Source organism: Sphaerodactylus townsendi, linkage group LG06 (genome assembly GCF_021028975.2).
Source record: "Sphaerodactylus townsendi isolate TG3544 linkage group LG06, MPM_Stown_v2.3, whole genome shotgun sequence".
Lineage (NCBI taxonomy): Eukaryota > Metazoa > Chordata > Lepidosauria > Squamata > Sphaerodactylidae > Sphaerodactylus > Sphaerodactylus townsendi.
Window position 1 is genome coordinate 34540222 of NC_059430.1, and position 12173 is coordinate 34552394.

Consider the following 12173-nt stretch of genomic DNA (forward strand, 5'->3'; position numbering starts at 1 on the left):
TACCTTGGCCAATTTCTCCCTTTATTATTAGCCTGTAGCTGGAGCGCTTCCATCCTTGAAAGCCATATAGGTACTTTTGTATAAAAAATTCTTCTATATTTCATCCATGTTTTAAACAATTCCCTTCTGATGAAATGTTTGGTGATATCTTTATAATTCCTCTTATGTTTGTCTTTGCTTGGCCACAAATAGTAATGCCAATCTATTTTCATCTTATAACCTTCTAGTGTTAACAGAGATTCTTCCTGTAATTGTATCCATGTTTTTATCCACATCAATGATGCTGAGTCATGATAGCACTGAAGATCTGGAAGACCGTATTCACCTCTCTTTTTTTCATCTATTAGGTGCAAATATTTAACCCTCTTCATTTTACCACCCCATATAAACTTTGTTATCTGTTTAGATCACTCAGCAAATATTTTATTCGATGTTATGAACGGAATGCATTGAAACAAGAATACCCTCTTCAGTAGCGCCATCATCTTAAATAATAATAGTCTACCATACATAGAAAAATTCATACATTTCCACTTGTCTAAGTTCTTCCTGATGTCATTCCACATTTTTATGTAGTTATTTTTAAACAGTTTTTCATTTCTTGTAGCTAATGTGACTCCCAGATATTTAACATTATTCATAACTTGGGTGGTGGTGCTACTCTTCAGTTCTTCTTTTTCTTTTTTTGTAAAAGTCAGTGTCATTGTCTTAGTTTTTTGCGTATTTATTTTTAGTCCAGCAACATCACCAAATGATTGAATTTTAGCCAGTAATTTAAGTATAGTCATTTTTGGGTTCCATAGAAAAACCACTAAATCATCAGCATATGCTCTTACTTTATATTCATTTCTTCTGGTTTCAACCCCTTTTATTGTTTTATCAATTCGAATAATGTTTAAGAGAATCTCAAAGGTAGTTATAAATAATAAAGGGGAGAGGGGACAACCTTGGTCCCCTTTCTTTACAGAATTCAGTAGTGTAGATATTATTTAATCCTTAAAGAAAGTGATTCTTTATCAACATAGTGAATTTAAAAGAAACAACACACTGGGAGTCCTTAAGGAACTGTTAAACCTCAAATGTCAATATATAAACACTATAAACAAGAAAAAAAGAGAGTGGAAATGCATAAGGCATGGGGTCTTTTGATTTCTGGAATTGATAACAAGAATCCCAGCCTTTTTTGGTCAGTGACCTCTAGAGATTTGAACAGCAGATCTTTCTCCCCATTCTGTATTTCTGTGCCTAAATGGGTGCTATTCTTTAAGAAAATATTTTCTTCTAAAATAGTGCACCATGGGAATTGACCCCAGCTGTTCTCCCATTTTGGCCTGCTAGCACCAAGCCGGAAGCTATTCTCATTAGTAAGCATTTATGATCAGGGAAGGCTACAGGCCTGAATTCAGTGCCTACCGTGTTTCCCCGAAAATAACCCCTATCATGATTTTTCAGGATTTTTGGAGGATGCTTAAAATATAAGCCCTACTTCAAAAATAAGCCCTACTGGTAGTTACAGATCAGGATGGTGTGATCCAGCAGGGTGCTCCCTGCCAATTTGGATGCAGCTTGCATCACACTTAAGGGTGAGCAATGGGGCTGCCGAGAGCCCGCCTTAATGAATTGTGAAGGTACAGTATTTCCCCTAAAATAAGCCCTAATGCATTTTTGGTGCAAAAAACTAATATAAGACCCCGTCTTATTTTCAGGGAACCACTGTAACAATTTATTCAAGGTTAATCCAGTGTGCTAGGCTATGGACTTAGCTCCAGTTTCCTCTGAGATTAACCTCACAGGGAACAGATCATTAGTTTGGAAACATTCCATCATCATCCCAATTTAAGAAAAGTTCTAAAGTAGGTCCAGCAAACTAGCGTCACATTAGTCTTCTCTCATCAGTGGAAGCTATACACTTCATACTTATGCCTCAAATTACAGCAATGGCTAACCTCTAACTATATATTACGATGTGAACAAATTGGCTTTAGGAATGGCATTGCTCCTCAGGATTGTTGTTTAATTTTAGCCCACTAAGCTGAAAAATATATCTGCCCACCTAGAAGAAAACTGTATGCTGCATTTATAGATCTTAAAAGAGCTTTGGGCACTGTAGCCAAGAGTAGACTGTGGGGAAAATCAGAGCACATCTCAGCTGACAAAAGACTGCTTTGATTAATTAAAAAAACTTTTTTCCCTTTGTGTGGCTCAAGAACATTGTGGAGAAAAAAGAATTTACAGTGTTTTCATCTCGATAGAGGAGTGAAGCAAGGCTGTCTCTTGGCACCTTTTTCAATCTATATTTGAATGATCTCACAATTGCTCTTTCCTCTGAAATATTTCATCCACTGTTAGAAACGTGGGTCCAAGGACCCTCAAAATAATCTGGACAAAGTTGGTGAAGCAGGTAACAAAGCTTTTATTGGTTTACGGTCTTGCAAGATCGGGTGTCCACCCAGTAGTAGGCACACCCTTCCTTTGTTCTACAACAGTTTATAATACTTTTTCAGGACCACCCAATCCCTCACTCACTTCTCCATTGGCTAGGAGATGAGGGCCATAGCCTACTACAATTCATCTAGGCATACTATGTCATATACCAGGTGGTATCTTCTCCAATTAATACATCTCTATATGGTCATTTCCTGTAATTAATATTTGGTTCTTAGTTGTCAACCCCTTCGTTGAGTGTCTTCATGATATATATCCAATGCACCTGCTAATGTCTTTGGTTCCCCTTTATCTTACTGTGAAGAGCCACTTCCATCATATTTTACCCCTTCATCCAAAGGCCTTCTATCTTGGCACAGGATCTTAGCCTCCTATAAGTGGGTACCTCTTGGCACAAGAACCTAGGTCTTCCTGACCCACTCCCCTGCTTTGAAGACACTATCCCAAGCTTGCTAGGGGCCCCTCTTATCCAGCAGGTTATCTGTTTGGCACAATGAACTCATGTTTCCATTACTGTTTATGGCTATTGAAACTAGGCTTTAGAAGCATCTTAGAAAAAGACTTTAGCTAGAGGCCTTAAGAAGCTTCTGAATGGAGTTTCTGCTACTGATTAGGGTCTAGAGAAGCAAGCTGTTTTAGCTATTTTACACTTTAAACTGAGAGAATAACATTTATAGCAGGATTCATTACACATGAAGCATTAGGATACATATATTGAACATGAGTGATTAACATATTCTTTAAGTTTCATTATTTAGCTACAATATAAAAGCATTCAAATATACAAACATGATTATAAACTACTGCATCACCACATCACCTATTATTCCCCTCTAACCCTTGACCTTTCTTCTTCTGCTAGCTCATTATTTTAAAGCAGGTGTGCTTTTAATTGGGATATGATAAAAAATACACAAGTCAAATGGAATATACTAAGCATCATACTCCCATCTCTCTTTGAATTCCATCCAACTTAACAGGCTTTATTCAAGTGTAGATACTATACATGGACTTTATATTCAGAGTTCACCTACTAAATCTTGTGATTCTGTGAAGGGTATTTTCTTTGTGACTTCTAAATCCCATATTTGTGCACTATAATATGTTTATGTGTGTAGATAACTCAATATAAACTTACACCTTATGAAAACACCTAAAAATACCTTCTCTTGTAACTTATAAGGCAATCATTGTCATTGTCTCATGTATACTTATGTTTATAAAAGTAACACCTCTTTGGTCTATGTAAAAGCAACATTTTCACCTCTCACACCTCCATATTTATGCTCAAAGGCATTAACCCTACTCTTTCATGTGGATGATGCCATTCTTATTTTCTATACTCAGGCTGGCCTGAGGAGGCTATTAAACTATTTCTCCAAATACTGTAAATCTGAGGAACTCAAGATTAATTATTCAAATTGAACAAGGTTTCAGAATTAAAACAAGGTTTCAAATGTCCATACCTAAGGTGTGACTTTTTTACTCTAATTTCAACTGGCAATCTTATCTCAAATTCATAAATTAAATCCTTGGTGGCAGCAACTGAAGTTTTTTCTTCCCCAAGGGTGGATTGTTCAATTATTCCATAGCTCCTATATGGGTCTTTCAAGCCAGTGAGAATTCAGGTTTCAAGAAAGTTAACTCTCTATCTCATATCGGAATGCCCTCACTATATATAATAATAAAAGATAATATTACTCTCCTTTTTGCTGGTGTATAGACACAGAAGAATTACATTGGCAGCGGCCAAGTATCTCTCCACTATATTTTCTATAAAGAAATAAAGGCTCCCATTTGTTGCTCAATATCATTAGATCAAAGGTTTGTACACTGCCTAAAAGGAGGAAAGGAAATCCCACAGGTAATACAACTAGTCAAATAATTTTCTGTATCAGCCATGCTGCGAACAAGATACATTTAAATTGCAATAATCATGAGGATGGCTGTTCTCACCCAGTCTCCAGTTTGTATTGAAAGTAATTCTTTGAAGTGTAACTACTAGTTAAGCTGCTTCAGCATAATTCAATCAAGGCCTTTTCTCACAAGATGAAGCACTAAACTGTGTTTATACTAGTACTGTAAAAACATTTTAAATCCAAATAAAAATGCTGTCCAGATATCAATTTTCATGATCAGGTGCCCACCGTGACAGCATATTATTCATAGAAAGGATTGTGAGAGTTTGTGGTAGGACACAGAAAATGTTTTGCTAGGAACATATGCCAGCTGGCTGATTTATAAAGGAAGTTCACAAAGTTCAATACTTCAGTTCTCTGATAGACAACAAGATTATATTTCTCAAGGATAAAATGGAAAAGCAACATTTATGAATCATAATGCCCTGTGGTTTTTCCTGATACTGTTTTGTAATAATTGTATTCTCTACAGAATTTTTTATTCTAAAATTTAATTTGTAGAAAATAAATTGGTAAAGCACCAGGATTTTAAAATCTCTTCGAAAATAGAAACATGTTGCATGATTCATTACATTTTCATTCCAAGCCTCCTCTAAAGAAGCTCAGAGTGAACCACCACTCCTCATTTTACTGCCACAACTGTGTGAGGTAGGTCAAAACTCTATAAATGACCCAAAGACACCAGTGGAATCCTAAACTACTACACACTCTCTAAGCCCACTGATGATAACACACTTAGAAGAGTATAACTGCTTAGAAATTCATTACTAGTGAGTTTCATAGGTGGCTGGTGATGGAAATGGGTTATCCCAATTACAATTTACCTACACGAAAACTCTAACAAGAAAAACAATGAATGACACCTTTACATGTAAGCATGTTCATCTGCAGACTAACTTGCCCTTTAATAATTTTCGGTGAAGTCTCATTATTCAGCCAACCACTAATTCTCCACCATTGGTCTATCCTTGGAATCGCTCAATATGCTTACCCTCACTGAGGCTTATAACACCCTGAAAGTGAAACTGCTTGATGTGGAATTCCAAACACTGACCAAGGCAGCAAAAAGGACATGCTCACCACTTAATCTAGCAATACCCCCGATCCAAGGCCAAATGGCTAACTATTTAATTACTCTGGTTAACCCAACACAACAGCGAGCCTTGACACTTGCCAGATTTAATGTTATGCCCTCCGCTTTTTTGCGTGGCAGGTTCAATAATCTTGATAAAACTCAAAGAGTATGTTGCTGCAACCAAACCTTCAGATTGAAACCATAGCCCATTCTCTCTGTTTCACTGCTTTCGAGAACCAAGGGAGTCAGAGATCGATATGTAAATTCCATACCACTACTCACCATGGCCCCTGCTGACTTGGTTGCAATTCCAATTCTTCTGAATAATACCAACCCTGAGATTGTGGCAAACTTTCTCCTTTTGAAATAATTGAATGCAAATAATCCAGCAATGGGTCTAAGTATGTTTAGAGCATAAGTAATTAACTTCTCCCTTCCTTATCACGCCACCTTATTTTAATATTTTATTGCTATACTACGATATATTAACCTGGGAATTTAGCTTGTCTCTGTAGCAGCTCTGAAATGTTTATCTGTGGTATTAATTTTAGATTTAATATGTGTTTCAATTTCTGTCTCTTGCTAATAGTAATCATAACAAACATGGCCAGTATGATGCAGACAGAATTTGCTTGTTGTTGGGTGGTTCGGGCCCAGTGGAATGAGAACTGGGGGCCTTCTTTTTGTTGAAGATGTGAACATGGATCGATGTGTCATGCGGGTTTGCATTGGATGTGTTTTGCTGTATTGGTTTGTTTTGTAGCTATTGTGTTTTTTTAATATGCCAATAAAGGCTTTCTGTTCTGTTCTTCTGTTCACTAATTCTCCACTTCTCATTTAAGACTGACAGCTAAAGCTACAAGCCTGCCTCTTCACCCAATCATGGTGCAGAAACTGATGGGAGAAGTCTAGAACACTGTCACATACATCATCATCATATTAATCGATAAGGCACCTGACTTTAGATTAGAAGATTGAGGATTTGAGTCCCTTCATGGTCGACACGTTTGGCCACAACTCACAGTAAGCTGAGGATGGCCAGGGAGGCTCACTACAAGAAAAGCTTCTTCAGATGTGTGAGAAGCAAAGCAAGGTAAAAAGGAGATAGGCCCATTGTTGAGTAAAAATGGAAAAACTATGACAGAGGACAGAGAGAAAGCAGAAAGGCTCAATGCCTATTCTGCGTCAGGTTTTTTTTCCTTGCGGAAGAGAATGGTCTCAATGTAGAATTGGACATAGAGGTTGTTGAGAAATACTTTGCTGTGTTAGATAAGTACAAATCCCCCAGGCCAGAAGGTATGCACCTGAGAATGCTCAAAGAACTTTCTAGAGAGTTTGCAGAACCTTTGTCCATCGTCTTTTAGACTTTTTGGAGGACCTAAGATGTGTCATAAGACTGTAGGAGGGCAATGTTATCCCAGTCTTCAATAAAGGGAGAAGGGATGACCCAGGAAATTACAAGCCAGTCAGACTGACCTCTGTCCCAGGGAAGATACTGGAGCATATTTTAAAGGGATCAATCTGAAAGCATCTGAAGGTAAATTTGGGGATGCAGGGAAGTCAGCACAGATTTGTCTCCAACAGGTCCTGCCAGACAAATCTCACATCCTTCTTTTAACCAGTGATGAGCTTACCGGATTGAAAAAATGCTGTCAGTATTGTTTACCTGGATTTCAGTAAAGCTTTTATTATTATTATTTATTATACTCTATTTTTTATTATTATTTATTATTTAATAAATAAACATCCAGTTTATTTATTAAACTTCATAGACCGCTCAACCCCTGGAGTGCTCTGAGCGGTGTACAAGGCACAGGATTTCCCACAATATTCTGATGTACAAACTTGAGGACTGTGGACTGGATATACTAAGACTCCCAGACTCATTCCGCACATGCAGAATAATGCACTTTCAAAATGCTTTCAATGCTCTTTGAAGCTGTGCAGAATGGCAAAATCCACTTGCAAACAGTTGTGAAAGTGGTTTGAAAACGCATTATTTTGCGTGTGCGGAAGGGGCCCCAGATTCCTTTCACATGTAGTGTTGTTAAGCCAAGTGTCACCCATCCTATATCTGTACATTTCATTTTTTTCTGCCTAAGTGTAGTATCTTACATTTATCTCTGTTGAAATTCGTTTGTTTTGACCCAGCTCTCTAATCTGTACAGGTCATTTTGAATTCTGACTCTGTCCTCTTGGGTATTAGCTACCCCTCCTATATTGGTGTCATCTGCAAATTTGATTAGCGTGCTCTCTTTTCCATCATCCAAATATTACTGTATTTCTATTTTATTATAAGTTCTTACAAATATTTTTGAATCTTTAAAGATAATTGTTGTAGTCCATCTCAATAATCATTTGATAAGATATTTGTTTCAGATAAATAAATTGCATTCAGGTCCTCAGGGAGCAGCAGTGGCGTAGGAGGTTAAGAGCTCGTGTATCTAATCTGGAGGAACCGGGTTTGATTCCCAGCTCTGCTGCCTGAGCTGCGGAGGCTTATCTGGGGAATTCAGATTAGCCTGGGCACTCCCACTCACGCCAGCTGGGTGACCTTGGGCTAGTCACAGCTTCTCGGAGCTCTCTCAGCCCCACCTACCTCACAGGGTGTTTGTTGTGAGGGGGGAAGGGCAAAGAGATTGTAAGCCCCTTTGAGTCTCCTGCAGGAGAGAAAGGGGGGATATAAATCCAAACTCTTCTTCTTCTTCATGTATCAACGTGTTTGCACCTTCAAGCAATATCCATTGGCCTACAAAAAAGTGTTTATTTTTTTCAAGGTTTACTTCTGTCCCTCCTTGTCAACTTCTAATGACACTTTCCTTAACCATTTCCTTTGAAATCCTGATTAACAGCATAAGAGCCAGTGCTACAAATGGATCAGAGAGACATCAAACTTTTCTACTTGTAAATGAAGCAAGATTCCCCTTCCTTCTTAAACATTAGTGTAAGAAACACAACATTGCAATATCACACTAACCTTTTTATTGACTTCAGCAACAGCTAGCTGCAGGGCCATCAGCATACAGTCTGCACCACACACAGTAGTCCTTTCAGAATCTGAAAATAATCGCCATTCTTTTCGGAAACATTGGACCATTTTCAAGATCCTTTGTTGAAGAGAAGTCATACTGCTAAATCAGCAAGTAGAACAATTTAGAAATTATGCATCGCTGGCAGAAATCACCTGCAAACATTTAAAAGGGCAAACATCACCATATTCTTCATAAACTGGGGAGGAAGGCAAATAGCAACAAAATGAAATTTGGCTGGAACAAAACATGATCCAAGGGAATACGACCAGGTAAAGTGGCAGGAAACCATCAAGCCAGACATAAACGTAAGAGAATGGATACCCTAACCATGGGTCACTGAGAAGATAGTGTGGTATAAAAATCCAGTGCCATTAGGAATCCTTTTCTTTGAAGTTAAAAAATAACTACATTACACTTCAATCATTAAAAACAAACTACCTGGAGAAAGGAGTTCAGCCTGGCAATCACAGCAAGAAAGATTTTGAAGGTGGAAAGGGTTTCATTGAAGAGTTACAGGAAGTCAAATCAGAGACAGAAAATAGATTCCGTTTGAACAAATACCACCTATATTTGCATCCTGATTATTTATTTATTTATTTATTTATTTATTTATTTATTTATTATATTTGTATACCGCCCTCCCTGAAGGCTCAGGGCGGTTTCCAACAACATAAAAATTTAAAACATCATAAATATAAATATAAATTAGTTAAAATACATAAAATTTTAAACTAGAGATGGCTTCAGCTATTCTATTCCCCCTTTTATGAACCCACGGGAGGCCAGATGTTTACTTATTATTGCGGTTGATATCATCCCGGCTGGCCAAACGCCTGGTTACTTGGTTACTAAATTCAGTGGGATATACCACTTGCAATCTTGTGTATACTTACTTTAAAATGTATTAGCACAGAATATATTGTTTGGAGAGAAGGATTGCCAAGGAGTCTGGAGAAAAATATCCTGTTCCTGTAATGGAATGTTATTTTCCTCCATACCATGAAAAGGTTCAATCAGACATTTCCACACACTATGTCTCTATTTAAGGGAACAGGGATATTTAAGGGATATTTTTCTTCAAGCTTGTTGGCAATTTGAATTGGGACAGAGTTTGACAATATAATTTTTCTTTTGGGCTTTCCATCCTAGCTGGTACAGTGGATAGTGTCAGACTAGGATCTGGGAGGTCTGGGTTCAAATCTCCACTCTGCCATGGAAGCTTGCCAAGTAGCTTAAATCTGTCATACACTCCTAGGCCTGTCAAACCTCACAGAATTGTTGGAAGGATAAAATGCAGAGAGATGAATGATCTGAGCAACAACTGTGGAACTTGACTCAGGAAAAGGACAGGGTGTTAAAAAGTAAATAAAACTTAAATAAAGAAATAAATATAAATAAAAATCTCATTGTGTCTTATATGACCAAGAGATCTAACAGCTGAAGCATTTAATGCTTTTCAGTTTAGGGGGAAAACAACAACTAAATTGGGGTGCTGTGTGGTTTCCGGGCTGAATGGCCGTGTTCTAGCAGTATTCTCTCCTGACGTTTCGCCTGCATCTGTGGCTGGCATCTTCAGAGGATCTGATAGGTGTCAGACCCTCTGATAGATCTATCTATCAGATCCTTTAAAGATGCCAGCCACAGATGCAGGTGAAATGTCAGGAGAGAATGCTGCTAGAAGACGGCCATACAGTCCGGAAACCACACAGCACCCCAGTGACTCCGGCCGTTAAAGCCTTCGACAATACAAACTACTAAATTATGAATAAAGTGAAGAAACTAGAGAGAACTTTTTCATCCTTTCACCAAATGGTTCTAGAACAAGGGGGCAAAAAAAACCCACAAAGAAATTCATATGTTCTAGAATCAGAGCAGACAAAACAATGTATTCCTTTGCATAATACCCAAGTAACCACAAAATGCAGTGATGGTGACTATCTATATGACTTTAAAGGGAAATTAGACAAATGAATAGAATATGGTCATTGATGGGCCTATAAGTCATGATATCCAAATGGAACCTCTGTTTCCAGAGACAGGGTACTTCTAAATACCAATGGGTGGAGGGCAACAACAAGAGGATTTAGGTTATAGGACCAGCTAACATTTAACCACTGTGGCTAACATAATGATGGACAGGCCTAAAGAAAAACTTGTTACCCCTTTAGAATGTCATTATCTCTCTGCCATAAGAAGTTCAACTGAACTAAGACTCTAATAAAGGGACTAGGCATTTTTCTCCCAATCCCCTGTGCATTCAAACTCCTCCATTAATATGTCCGAAAAGGACTAAATCCCAAGTACACACCACTGCCTTGAACAGCTGCTGAATGCTACTGATCAAACCCCGTCAAAACCCACCCCTACCAGGTTTGGTCCATAGGCTCCTTATCTTTCATCTGCCTTGTCATTTTTTAAATGAAATTTTGTTCTGAGAACTGTAGCCTGATTTTTTTATTTACAACTCACCCTTTTCCCCAAGGCAGCTCAAAACATCTTACATTCTTCTTCTCTGGTTTTATCATATAGAGAACAAAACCCCTTCCACCCCCCACGCCCACGGCTATATGCTGCATCAAACTCCAGCACTACAACTTAACTGTAAAGACAGTTAAGGAGATATTGCCCAATGCTGTGGTTGCCAACTGATTCACTGTGTCAGGAATAGCACCTAGTTGATTGAGGTGCATTCCTACCTCCATGTAATGGCTATATAATATATGGACGGTGATTGTACCTGGGTGATTGAGATGCATTCCTGTCAATGTAACTGCTTTCAGATATACCTCCTTAGCCCCTCTATGTTACCACTGTTGTAATGGAAACATTCTTGCCTTGATCTTTCTGTTGTGGTTTCAAACGTTTGGTAGTGGGGGCCTTTTGGGTTCCTTCGGGGTGGTGGTGGTGGTTTTAGTTCTCGGATGCTGGTTGTATTGCTGTTTATTGGTTTTAATAAGGAGACAGGGCTTGTATTATATTTGTACCAGTTTTAACTTTCTGCTGTCTATATATATTTATTTGTACACCGCCCTGAGCCCTTCAGGGGAGGACAGTATAAAAATCCAATGATTAAAAAAAATTAAAAATAAAATAGATACTTAGGCTTATCCCTGACGCTGTCATGGGAAACGTAGGAGTCCAGGTGGCTTTATCTCTATCTGTCGCTGACCTTGGGGTGCTTAGGCTCCGAAGTAACCCTTTCTTACATTCTTTGGGGAATTGGGAGAGGGAGCAATTTCTGAATAAAGGGGGTAGTAAAAGCCAGGTTCGTCAGAACTGGCTTCTTACAAGCTGGATGCGTCGTTACGTTTCCAACAAACGCTGCTGATCAGCCCTCCAGAATCAGTTTATTGATTCAAGGTTCGAGACCTAACACACTGCCATAATGTGCAAAAGAGGAAGAAATAGATGCTCACCATCCACACCAGGAAAAGCTTCCCCTAGTATGGATCAGGCTGTTTTACTTGCTGGCCCCCCACTATTCCAGCACGATCCCTCCATCCACCTTCTCCATTCCTTCCCCCAACACCATTGCAAACACAGGAGCATCGACGTCTCACTCACCCCTTTAAAGAGAATAACCGAAACGTTTCAAAGAAAGACCTCCGAAGAACCGCTAAACGAGCGACAGCCGGCTCATCCCCACCGAGCCGCAGTTCGCGGAGGTTTAATTTTAAATTTTTCGCTGCTGGCCAATCAAAA

The 12173-nt window shown here is 38.6% G+C and overlaps 1 protein-coding gene across 5 annotated transcripts in view; it reads right to left on the reverse strand.

Annotated features, from left to right (window-relative positions):
• Positions 1-12160, reverse strand: part of LOC125435211 (PARP1 binding protein) — a 40952-nt gene extending 28792 nt beyond the window's left edge. For all 5 annotated transcript variants that reach the window (XM_048501350.1, XM_048501352.1, XM_048501351.1 and 2 more), the window contains exons 1-2: positions 12036-12160; positions 8417-8623 (exon numbers count right to left, since the gene is read on the reverse strand). In XM_048501350.1, the coding sequence (XP_048357307.1) occupies positions 8417-8566 (150 nt within the window). In that variant the 5' untranslated portion in view covers positions 8567-8623; positions 12036-12160. The remainder of the gene's footprint in view (positions 1-8416; positions 8624-12035) is intronic.
• Between the last annotated feature and the right edge of the window lie 13 nt (positions 12161-12173).